This window comes from Nyctereutes procyonoides, unplaced genomic scaffold, assembly GCF_905146905.1.
Source record: "Nyctereutes procyonoides isolate TBG_1078 unplaced genomic scaffold, NYPRO_anot_genome, whole genome shotgun sequence".
NCBI lineage: Eukaryota > Metazoa > Chordata > Mammalia > Carnivora > Canidae > Nyctereutes > Nyctereutes procyonoides.
This window is the reverse complement of record NW_026575140.1, coordinates 33807031-33819084: the sequence shown is the minus strand read 5'-3', so window position 1 is coordinate 33819084 and position 12054 is coordinate 33807031. Positions and strand designations below refer to the sequence as shown.

Genomic DNA, 12054 nt, shown 5'->3' with positions numbered 1-12054 from the left:
CAGTGAGGTGTATCTGCTTTTTCATGTCAGTAATTTTATTGAATGATATATCCTGTAGTACCAAAACTTACTCATAGTTTGCCAAGTTAGCACTGCCAACTTAAAATTAATACTGATATATTCAAAATATCTAAATACAGCAGTCATTTAGGAAAACTGGAAAGTTATCCATCCATAAAACATAGTTTATGTTTAAAACCTTACTATAAGATACACTGTGATTCTTCAGTTTCTCTTTCAATGCATGTTTATCAAAAACATGATGTCAAAATTAACCTGAATAATTTAGAGCCATTATGGACTTAGGCTTCACTGAGTAATGATTCACACTTTAACACTGTGGAGTATGGTCTTTTTATTCATGAACTTACACAGAAAATCCCAAATACTACCTCAGATACCTCATAATTATAGTTACCTACTTACTTTTCTCAAGACTTTGTTTTAATATGGTAGGGACATTAACAAAAGTTCTTCACGTTAAACAAAATTCTAAATTCAAAGCAAAGGCAGTTTTATAAAAATAGTCCTTATTAAAAGCTCAAGTGTTAACTCTAGCCTGAACTTGTTCTAGTGGGGAAAAGCAAGTTTTTGGAATGATGATTTATTTGGAGGTTATTAATACAACAGAAACGGAATTTTCTCAATTTCCCTTCAGAACTAAATTAAGGAAGTATGGATAAAAAAATCATAAACTTTTTATCATGGATACCAGTTTTCTGTAAATTGCCTGTTTTTTATATAAAAATTTTAAAGATTTTATTTATTTAACAGAGTGAATGAGAGGGAGAGTGAGAGAGATTCTAAAGCAGAAGCTGCCCTGAGCACAGAGTCTGAAGCAGGGCTTGATCCCACAACCAAAGGTCATAACTTGAGCCGAAATCAAGTCAGATGCTTAACTGAGTGAGCCATCTAGGTGTTCCTCCATATAAAATTTGGTTTAAAAGACAATGATATGCCAAATTTACCAGGTGTTTTTTTTTTTTTTTGCCTTATATAAAATGCTTTCAGTGTAAATGCCAAATAGCAATATAGTCCACATCACCGGATTATCTAATACTTTAGCAAATGATGGCCATGGTTATGAAGTTACTGGTTCTCAGTGAAATGAAAAAACCAACAGTATAGTGAGCTTTCCACAAAGCTAAATGTGTTTCATTTAAAAGTCTGCCCTTGTGTGATGAGTACTGGGTGTTATACTGTATGTTGCCAAATTGGATTTAAGTAAAACTAAATAAAAGTCTGCCCTTAGTTCTGAGATTTTTTTGGTTGGGGGACAGAAGTCACTAAAAGTCCTTTAAAAAAAAGATTTTATATATTTGATAGCTCGAGAGAGAGAGAAAGAGACAGACAGAGAGAGTGCACATGCAGGGTGAGCTGCAGGCAGAGGGAGAGGACGAAGCAGACACCCTGCTGAGCAGGGAGCCTGATGTGGGGCTCCATCATCATGACCTGAGCTGAAGGTGGCCACCCAGAGGCCTCATAAAGATCCTTTCTTTTAGGAAATAATGTCAACAACAATATTTTTCCCCATAATTTTAATGATCTGTGAAATGTAAAAGTGTAAGAACTACTGCCACAGTGGAAAGAGAATGAGATGTAGAAGGAGACCTTGGCTTAAGTCCCAGCTCTGCTACTTCATTTCTAGTTATATGGTTACAGGTGGCAAATTTCTTGCTGTCCCTCAGATTCCATCCCCTGCCTATGGGTTAGAGGGAGGAACTGCCTCACAGAGAGGTCTAGAATGCTATCAAGTTCCAGCTCCATTTAGCCCATGTTTATCATCAACATGTCTAGTATACGGAGAGGTGAAGTTCGCAGTCTTTGGAATCCCACAGATCTGGGTTTGCCCCCTGGACTGTCACCTACTATTCATGTAATCTTTGGGAAATTTCTTATCTCTTTGCTCCCTCTTTCTCTATTTGTTAAATAATAGCTCACTGGCTACTATGAGGATCAAATGAAATAATATCAAGTACTTAGCAACATATTATCTATTTCTTTCCATCTACTCAGTGACATCCAGTTTGGCCCCAGCTAACTGTTATTCTTCATTGACTACTCCCACTAGATCTTCTAGGTATTTATTTTTAAAATTTTTTAAAGATTTATTTATTTATTTATTCAGAGAGAGAGAGAGAGAGGGAAGCAGGCCCCATGCAGGAAGCCCAACGTGGGACTAGATCCCGGGTCTCCAGGATCAGACTCCGGGCTGAAGGCGGCGCTAAACTGCTGTGCCACGGGGGCTGCCCTATTTTTTAATTAAAAAAAAAAATTGTTTAAGTAATCTCTACACCCAACATGGGGCTCAAATTCACAACCCCAAGATCAAGGGTCACATGCTCTTTAAACTCAGACAGCCTGGTGCCCCTCCACTAGATTTTAGAACCCTCATTCCAGGGGTACCAGGGTGGCTCAGTCAGTTAAGCATCTGCCTTTGGTTGAGGTCATGATCTCAGGGTCCTGAGATTGAGCCCCATATCTGGCTCTCTGCTCAGTGGGGAGTCTGCTTCTCCCTCTCCCTCTGTGATCTCTCTGGCTCTTTCTCTCAAATAAATAAATAAAACCTTAAAAAAAAAAAAAAAAAAAAGAACCCCCATTGCATTCTGAATAAACTACCCTATCTTCTATAACTTTTTCAGGACTTCTCTTACCTCCTCACCTTTCTTAAAATCTGACTATTTTGAAAATACCATTTGCTTTCAGATTTCTCTCCAAAGAAAGCCACTCCCCAACTTCTAGGAAGGACCGGGACCCTCCTTACCCCCACCAGCTGCCATCAACATTAAACAAGTCTCTTTCCTCTCAAAGCCAACTGTACCACCCCATCCTCATCTGTTTGCTACTCCAAGGGGTGGTGCGTTAGTAAACAAGCCCTTGGGTGGGCAGGGGGTGATGCCCTGATCTGTAGTATTTACCACTTTCTGAAAATCTCCTACCAGGCTAACTTCAAGGTGCCAACACGTCACTGAATGTGGAGCTGGGAAGAACTGGCTCTTATGATTACAGTGATACACACAGAGGGGAGCTTGCCACTAAGATCCTTCCTCGAAACCTCTTCTCTGACCTCCACTGGCATGTGGGCTGACAGAGAACAGACACTGATGACTTCTTCCCTTGCCCTCTATCCATCCCTGATTCTTCTCTTGCACCCTTAGTGGGTTATGTGTTATGTCCCTCTCACCATCAGATTGCAAACTGTGAGATCCTTAAGGATGTCAAAGATGGAGTTAGAAATTCTCCCTTCCTAGATGCCTGGAGGGCTCAGTGGTTGAGCGTCTGTCTTTGGCTCAGGTTGTGATCCTGGGGTCCTGGGATCGAATCCCTCATTGGGCTCCCAGAAGGGAGCCTGCTTCTCCCTCCGTGTCTCTCATGAATGAATAAGTAAAATCTTTAAAAAAAAAAAAAAAAAAGGAAAGGAAAGGAAGAAAAGAAATTCTCTCTTCCTGCCTGGTTGGTTTTTTTCATCATCTTTTTCTGAGTCTCTTTCCAAAATCTCATCATGTCCTCTTGCCCTTAAAGTGCAAGTTTAAAGTTTTCTCAAGATTTGGTCCTCTGCCCTCTCCTCACAGACTATATACTCTGTCACTAAGCCCCTCTGCTCAGATACTTTCATCTCTGACACTTACGCAGGCTCCTCTAAGCAGGTCCTGAGGGATAAAATGGAAGGTATGCAAGGGAGCATAACCCTGCCAACTGCAGATACATTCTGCCTAGGGTCAGTGTGGTATGCTGGCAAAGCATAAGCATCAAAGCCAGACAAAACTTTTAGTTACAAATAAGTCGCTTTTCAGAAGGTATGTCAATTGGGGTTGGAGGGGATGGGGAGTGACTGCTAATGTGTATGGGTGATTGGGGGCAGGGGTGGAGAAGGGACTGACATGAACTAGACAGTGGTGATAGTCACACAACTCTGGGATTATACAAAAAAATCTCTGAATTTGTACACTTTTATTTATTTTTAAAGATTTTATTTGTTTATTCATGAGAGACACAGAGAGAGGGAGAGATACAGGCAGGGGGAAAAGCTGGCTCCCTCTGGGGATCCCGATGCAGGACTCGATCCCAGGACCCCAGGATCACAACCCGAGCTGAAGGCAGATGCTTAACCACTGAGCCACCCAGGTGCCCCAATTTGTACACTTTAAAAAAGTGAACAATATCTCAATAAAGCTGTTAAAATTTTTTAAAAACAAGTTCCTTTTCATCTCTGGTGATCAGTTTTGTCTTCAGTGAGATGAAGGAACTGAAAGAGGTGGTCTCTAAGGCCTCTCCACAATTCTGTGACTGCTAACTCAGGAGTCACGTTGATTCCTCCCCCTGCAAGCCAGCACACTGCACAGTGGTTAATCTGGGTTCATCATTCACGACCATATGACTTTGGGCACACTACCCAGCCTACATCTAATTTCCCTCACCTATAAAATGGGGATACTATTAATATGTACCTCCAAGGGTTCTGTGCAGATTAAATGAGGCAATCTTTGTCAATGACTTAGAACAGTGCCTAAGACGTAGTAAGCACTTGATAAATATGAAGTTTTATTATCTACTCAGTCCTCAAATCTTATAGATCCAAACTCTGCCACTAGACTGTTCACGTCCCCAAGGAACTAGCACAGCGCCGGTCCCTCACAGCCTAGCAGAACATTTCACCAGTTCTGTTGTTCTGTCTGCCTTCCATGTATTCCTGCTGTTCTGGTAACAGCGCCCCTTCCTACTCAAGTCCCTTTGGTTCAGGTGGAGTGACTGACCAGTGGCCTTGGAGTTTACTGGTTCAGACCCAGTGAGACCCAGGAAGAACCTATAAAACTAAATTACAGGATTTTTTTTTTAACTGTTAGGGGAAATCCCTACTAGCTGAGGTCACTGAGAGATTAGAGTGTAAACGATGTTGTGATGGTGCCATTTTGTCACCATAAGGAGAAAGCCTGCCTAAGAATGGAATTACACAAATGCAAAGGGATGAGTGGAAAGGCAAAAGAGTCTCGATGACATCATTTGATTCCCCCCCCCTTTTTAAAGATTTTATTTATTTATTCATGAAAAACAGAGAGAGAGACAGAGAGAGAAGCACAGGCAGAGGGAGAAGCAGGCTCCATGTAGGGAGCCTGATATGGGACTTGATCCTGGAACCCCAGGATCACACCCTGGGCCAGGGCAGGCGCTCAACCACTGAGCTACACAGGTGTCCCTCATTTGAGCCCCTTAATCCAACCTGGATTTTTCAGGTCTGAGTCCCTATATTCCTGGTTGCATAAGCCAATTTAACTGGGGTCTCTATAACTTGTTACCACAAAGGCCAGTTACTGCTTTCCAATAAGTGTTCACTTACAGTCAACATTTATTCTCTATATTAGAAATCAAGTTGTGAGGTCACCCCTAGTCTCTCTGCAGTTCCTTAAAGAACAAGGGCAGCCCCGGTGGCGCAGCAGTTTAGCGCCGCCTGCAGCCCAAGGAGTGATCCTCGAGACCATGGATGAGTCCCACGTCAGGCTCTCTGTATGATGCCTGTTTCTCCCTCTGCCTGTGTCTCTGCCTCTCTCTCTGTCTCTATGAATAAATAAATAAAATCTTAAAAAAAACCAAAAAACACCAAAAGTGGTTCTGCATACACTACACTTCCTTGTGCCCCTGTAATGTGACTCACCAGGGGCCTTGAAAGAAGTAGAGTTAGGGCCTTGTGGGGTGCCTGGCAGGTCCATCCTAACCACGTGGGTTCCTCCCCACCTGCTATCTAGAAAATCCCTATCTAAACATGATCTGCTATAATAAAGGTGGAAGAAAAGTCAGCACCAAGCAGATTTATCTCCCTACTCATTCCCTCTGTTTAAGTATCATGCTACTTAAGTATCTTACTACTTAAGTATCATGCTACTTATTACCCAGAGCTGCCATGCAGCAGGCATATACTTCACTGTTCCTCCTGCCAAGAACACATCTAAACAGCCTTTCATATTTTTATACAATCTAGTTATCATTGGGATAAAGCTAATCTAAGGACATGCCTCTAGGGCCCTGTTATCCTTCAGACTCAGGAACTTCTGGCCTCACAAAACTAGTCTCCCATTTGAATTCTAGAGAACCTGCCCATTATGTCTGGATCACCAATTATAATCTAAAGTGATTAGGGATTAAAAGAAAAAAACAGATTGACATTTATTGAAAATCAATTATAGGCCTAAAATGGTGACCAATTTTTTTTTTAAAGACACATGGAGGGGGCGCCTGGGTGGCTCAGCTGATTGACTGTCTGCCTATGGCTCAGGTCATAATCCCGGGATCCTGGGATGGACCCTCTGTCAGGCTCTCTGCTCAGTGGGGAGCCTGCTTCTCCTTCTCCCTACCACTCCTCCTGCTTGTGTGTGCACTCTTTCCCTGTTAAATAAGTAAATAAAATCTTAAAAAAAAAAAAGACAAAATGGGTCTTCCCTAATTGCTATCTTAACACACACACACAGACACACACACACACACACACACACACACACACACACTCAGCCCAACTAATAACTTACAGCCCAAAACTTTGAGCTGGACCCTCCATAAACTTCTCAATATTTCTGAACATGCCATGTATTTTCAGGTTTCAGTTCCTGGGCACAAGCTGCTCTACCCTTTCCTCACTCCTCTCACTTGGTGATCTTCAAAGTCCTCAAATGCCACCTCCTCTATGAAGTTTTTCTTATTCAACCAGGCATTGTCACTCCGACCTCCACACAGACACAACACAATAATTGTCACCAACTATATCCTACACAGGCAACACATTTGCAGCTGTAGTACTTGTGAATATCTACTGAGTACTTGTTACTCTGTGCCAGATTCCTACTAAGTGCTTCATATCAGAGTATTTAATTCTAACAATCCTGAGGGAAAGAGAATATTATCGTTCCAGTGTTTAGGTTAGATGACCTGCTCACAGCCATGCAGCTAGTATGAAGGGGTGCTGAATTAAAAAATCAGACCTGACTCTTGCCTCATGATCTTGTGGAAAACTGACAGGACTAGAGCCATTTTAAAAGGGAGTTGGAGCAGCCATGGTAGAGAAACTGCCTTACTTGATTTTTTTTGAACTGGCCAAACCTTTTGGACAAAATGTCATTGTCTTAAACAATTGTTTGAAAAGTCAACAGAAGAACAGACACCCTGATCACATGACTGATGGTTATGGATTTTCTGGAAAAAAAAAAAAGTCAGCAGTTAATGTATAACTTGGAGTAGTTTGGCTTGTAAACATGCATAGGAACTGTTTTTTCCCCTCTTTTATTCAACTCAGCTGTCTCCTTCCTGTTCCTCATAAAAATCTGTTGCTTTCACCCTACAAGCAGGAATCCTATTTGGGTTTATTTACTTGAATCTGTGCTCCCCACAATGCAGTCCTTTCATCCCAAATAAACATTCATTTGGATCTCATTGCAGCTCTTTATTTTCAGGTTGACAATCTTAGCCACTACGAAATGCTGCTTCCCATTTATCACATTCTTATTTTAACTATCTGTCTACCTGTCAAATCTCCCCCACTGTATGGTATGCTCCCCACCATGGCTGATTGGTCTCCAAATCCATACCAATAAATGTTTCTCAAATTAATAATGTGAGTACATCAGGCTGATCCACTTTGTCCCCTTGAGACTTAGTTTGATATTCTGAGGCTAACTGTTCAGTGTATATAAATATGGAACTTAAAAATAACACCTAATGGGACGCCTGGGTGGCTCAGCGGTTGAGCATCTGCCTTCAGCTCAGGGCATGATCCCGAGGTCCTGGGATCAAGTCCCTCATTGGGCTCCCTGCATGGAGGCTGCTTCTCCCTCTGCTTATGTCTCTGCCTCTCTCTCTGCATCTCTCATGAATAAATAAACAAATAAAATCTTAAACAACAACAACAGCAAAAACTTTGGTTAAAATGTTAAATTTTATGTGATACATATTTGAGCACACTAAAAAGGAGCAAAGAAAAAATCATAACACCTAAATAAAAAACAAATGGCAGTGCAAAGGTACCTAGAGGAAAGTGGTCAGAAGGCAGCAATGATGGGGCACCTGGGTGGCTGTAGGTGAAGCGTCTGCCTTCGGCTCAGGTCATGATCTCAGGGTCCTGGGATCAAGCCCAGAGTTAAGCTCCCTGTTCAGCGGGGAGCCTGCTTCTCCCTCTACCTCTGCTGCCTCCACCCCTACTCCTGCTCTCTCTCTCTCAAATAAATAAATAAAATCTTAAAAAGAAAAAAAGGCAGCAGTGATATGACAGGGACAGGAAGAGAGAGGGAGACCCAGTTGGACTACCACAAAGGGACTTCCCCAGGAAAACTAATTAGGATATTTTTGGCATCTTACTTCACTCTGCCCTCACAATAACCCTCTGAAGCCTGTGTTCATTCCTACCTTGCACGTAAGAACTGTGGCTCAAAGAATTTAATGGAATTGCCTGAAGTTACAAAGTGTCACATCTAGAATCTGAAATCAAATTCTACCAGACTTCAAAGGTAGGGTTTTTCACCAAGGGGAACATCAAAATGAGTGCCAAAGATAATACATTTTACCAGTCTAGAATCTGAGATAAAAGGAATCTCATCTCATCTAACCACCCACTTACAGCGAAGGTACTGGAGGCCTGGTGGTCCTTGCTGGAAGTTATACATGGGTGATGACTCAGTGCTACTCTTTGTAACTCAATTCCTATAGATGTTTGCTCTGTAGGTTGGAGGAAATGATCTCAAGTGTTACTCCCAGCTTTCCAATTTGAAAAGGGAGAAAATCCCTTTGATCTTAGATCTGAGCGGAGCCCAGGCTTACAGAAAAGTCAAGTGCTACTGGGCCTGGCAAGTGAAGACAGGCTCTGTCATTCTTCACCTTTCCCCCACATATCGGCTCAGCTCACACACAGGAAGTTAAGGAGGAGGTTCTGTCCCAGGCTTCGCCCATGGGCATAAAGGCCATGTTTTCTTTTTCCCTTTCTCCTGACAAATTTAAGCAGTGGGGCTGGGGCTAGATAGTTTCATTTCAGTTTGCTTTAAATGTCTGCACACTGCTATTTCACAAGAACCACCTCAGATGCTATTCTTGAGAGCGTGGGGGAGGGAAAAGATAACAGTGGGTGATAAGGTTGCTGGATATGGAGAAAAACAGCAACCCAGTAGTTGGGGGTGACACCTGGGATACAATCTCTGTTTAAGGGGTGGGGAGACCTGGCCTCCAATCCCTGGGCTGGGAAGATCCCAGGTGGCAGTTTGGTGAGAAAGGAAGTGAGAAGGGTTTTTGAGACAAATTTGGGACTTGGCACCAAGAACTAACTGGTGAGTGAGCAGAGAAGTTAAAGTCTGGTCTTTGAGGGTAAATGAATTTCAGGAAATTTCTAACATTGGAAAAGGAGCCCTAGCAGGTCAGATTAAGGCTGGGAGTTCAAAGACTGGAAAAACTGGAAGTTGAATTAAAGAAAATACTGGGTGAAAAAAAAAAAGGCAAGAAAATAAATACTGGATGAGGGAAAGGGAGAGGTAGGTTTATTGGCATTGTTTTCATAGGGTAAGTAGACTCTGGGTGAAGTGTTTTAGAAGGTGGAGGGGGTAAGCTAAGGTGAGGAGGAACACAAAAATTTGGGTGTGTTCTAGATTTAAGCTGAATAAGAGTTTAAGATGGGCACTGAGGGTGTTGTCTAGAATTCTTCGAGGGTGCTAAAGCTGCAGAGGGTAATGTGGGTTAGGGAGGACATCTTAGGGAAAGAAACCTAGCAGGTAATCGAGGTCTGGAAGGGGTGAAGTCAGACTTAAAGGCTGAGGTTGGAGGAGAGTAGGTGAGCACGCGAGGAGTGTGCTGGGTGAAGATGGGCAGAGGACTGGAGGCATGCAGAGCCAGGGCTGAGCAACAGGCCTGAAGAAGGTGGAGCGCTGGGAAAAGTTGAGGAGGGTAACTATTATGTATCAGGAACTGGCCTGTCCATATTCTGGGCAGGAATACAGGGCAGTCGTGAAAGTACTTCAGGGGACACCCTAGTTGGAGGGGTAAGGGTGGTACTGGAGATATGCAGGGTGGACGTTTTTCAGGAAGAAATGTGAGGGACTCTTGGGTATCTGGATGGAAGCTGGGTTCCTGGAGAAGAGAATCAGAGAAGGGCTCAAAATGGAGAATCTGAGCGAGCAATGGGGGGAGGGGGGTGTCCTGGTAAGGAATGCGAACGTTCCGAGGGTCCGGTGCCAGGAGATTCTCAAAGTGACAGGATTTCCACATTTCGGGTTGCGACAGCGTCCCAGGTAGGAGTCTGGGGGTGGGAGCAGGTTAAGCAGAAGAGTCGTGAGTGACTGGAGCGAAGGCTGGGGCCGACCCCAGCGGGCGGCGGGGACCGGGAGGCCGGGCTCACCTGGGCAGGCTGTCCTGGAAGTGCATAGTGGGCACGATGCTGCGCTGCAGGTACTCGCGGGACCCCGAGCCTGCGCTAAGGCGCCGACGCACGGGTCCTGGGCCCCCTGCAGGGCGCCGCGGCCGGGCGCGCAGCAGTAGCAGGCGGGCCACCATCGTCCCGGGAGGCTGCGGCGGCGAGAAGGCGGAGGATGGGGAGTCCGCGAGGACTGGGGTGACGCCGCCACCCCCGGGGTAGCCGGGTCACTGAGTCAGCAGAGGCTCCCGTCCGCCCGCCGTCCGCCCGCCGAGCCACTTCCGGGCCCCGGCCCCGCCCACCGAAGCGCGCGCCCACCGAAGGCCCCGCCCACCGGCGCGCCCGGCGCGGGGGGGATGGCGCCACCGCCTCCGGGCTCTGAGGTCTCCCTGCGGGTGTCCCTTCAGCAACCAGGGCAGCCGGGGAGACGGGGATCCGAAGCTGCTCCTTGCTCCTGTTTCGGAGCAAATAGAAACCGGAGCTGAAGGAAAAGCAAAGCTGAAAACAGTGTTTAGAAATACGTGAGCTGGAGATCCCTGCGTGGCTTAGCGGTTTAGCGCCTGCTTTTGGCTCAGGGTGTGACCCTGGGGACCCCGGATCGAGTCCCACATCCGGCTCCCGGCATGGACCCTGGTTCTGTGTCTCTCACGAATAAACAAACAAACAAACAAAATCTGCTAAACCTAAATCTGGTGGAGGCTCCGTCCGTCCCTACGAGGTCCCTACGAGATCGTGGGCAGAACTTCTAAGCCTCTGTTTCCTCGTCTAAGAAATAGAGGTCTACGACCGATCAAAGTACTTTTCTCGATCCTAGATATGAAATAAGGTGATTTGGTTGGTACAGTGCCTGGCAGGAAATGGTGGCGACGGGGGTGGTTGTAACTGGTGACCCGTGACGTCTGCCCTATGAAGATGTCGCACGTAACCGCGGTCATCGCCGCCCAGCCGCCCTGCGGCCGCCCGCGAGGTGGTGGTAGAGAAAATGTGTGCAGGAGCGGGAGCCGGGGAGATGCCCGGCCGGCCTCCGGCTCCGGCTCGGGGGAGGTCTGCCGCTGGTTCTAGGGAGTCTTCCGTGCTCTGTGGACTACACGAAGCTGCCCGTCACCACACAGCACCCCCAAGTTTCCTTCCAACTCGGACTCTAAGAGCTTAGGCCTGGGACAGAGATCTGTTGGCTCTCACCCATCACAAAGCAAATAACCCCACCACACTCGGGTCCCTGCTCTCTGCTCCCATGTCATAGAAGAAAGAGAAGTTATCAAAAGACATAAAACCACGTTGGCTGGCTTGAGGTACAGAATTCCATTCTGGGAACTTGGATTTTTCTTAGCTTCAGCTCTCTTCGTCATGGCCCTCTGTGATGGAGGTACTGGGTGCATTTGGTCTGTCCCCTGGCTGGCCAAGCAGTGGCGGAAGCAGGAGCACATCAGAAAGTGCACTGGCCGGAAAGTCAGAAGACCTGAGTTTTGGTCTCTGCTCTGTCTTTAATCTAGTTAGGTACCCCTGGCTGAGCAGAAAGATCACAGACCAGCTCTGACACTTATACAGTGGTAACTACAAACCCTTAAGAACTGAACATAAAACTTAAAAATACTGAATATCTAATCTGCCTTCCCTGAGGGGAAAACAGACAAAGCTGACCCAAACCTAACAACATCAGTGCCATTTGCCTACAGTGTATA

General features: G+C 45.4%; 1 protein-coding gene across 2 annotated transcripts in view; it reads right to left on the bottom strand.

Annotated features, from left to right (window-relative positions):
• Positions 1-10643, bottom strand: part of CPT2 (carnitine palmitoyltransferase 2) — a 32563-nt gene extending 21920 nt beyond the window's left edge. For both annotated transcript variants that reach the window (XM_055306552.1, XM_055306553.1), the window contains exon 1: positions 10358-10643. In XM_055306552.1, coding sequence (XP_055162527.1) covers positions 10358-10512 — 155 coding nt within the window. In that variant the 5' untranslated portion in view covers positions 10513-10643. The remainder of the gene's footprint in view (positions 1-10357) is intronic.
• Between the last annotated feature and the right edge of the window lie 1411 nt (positions 10644-12054).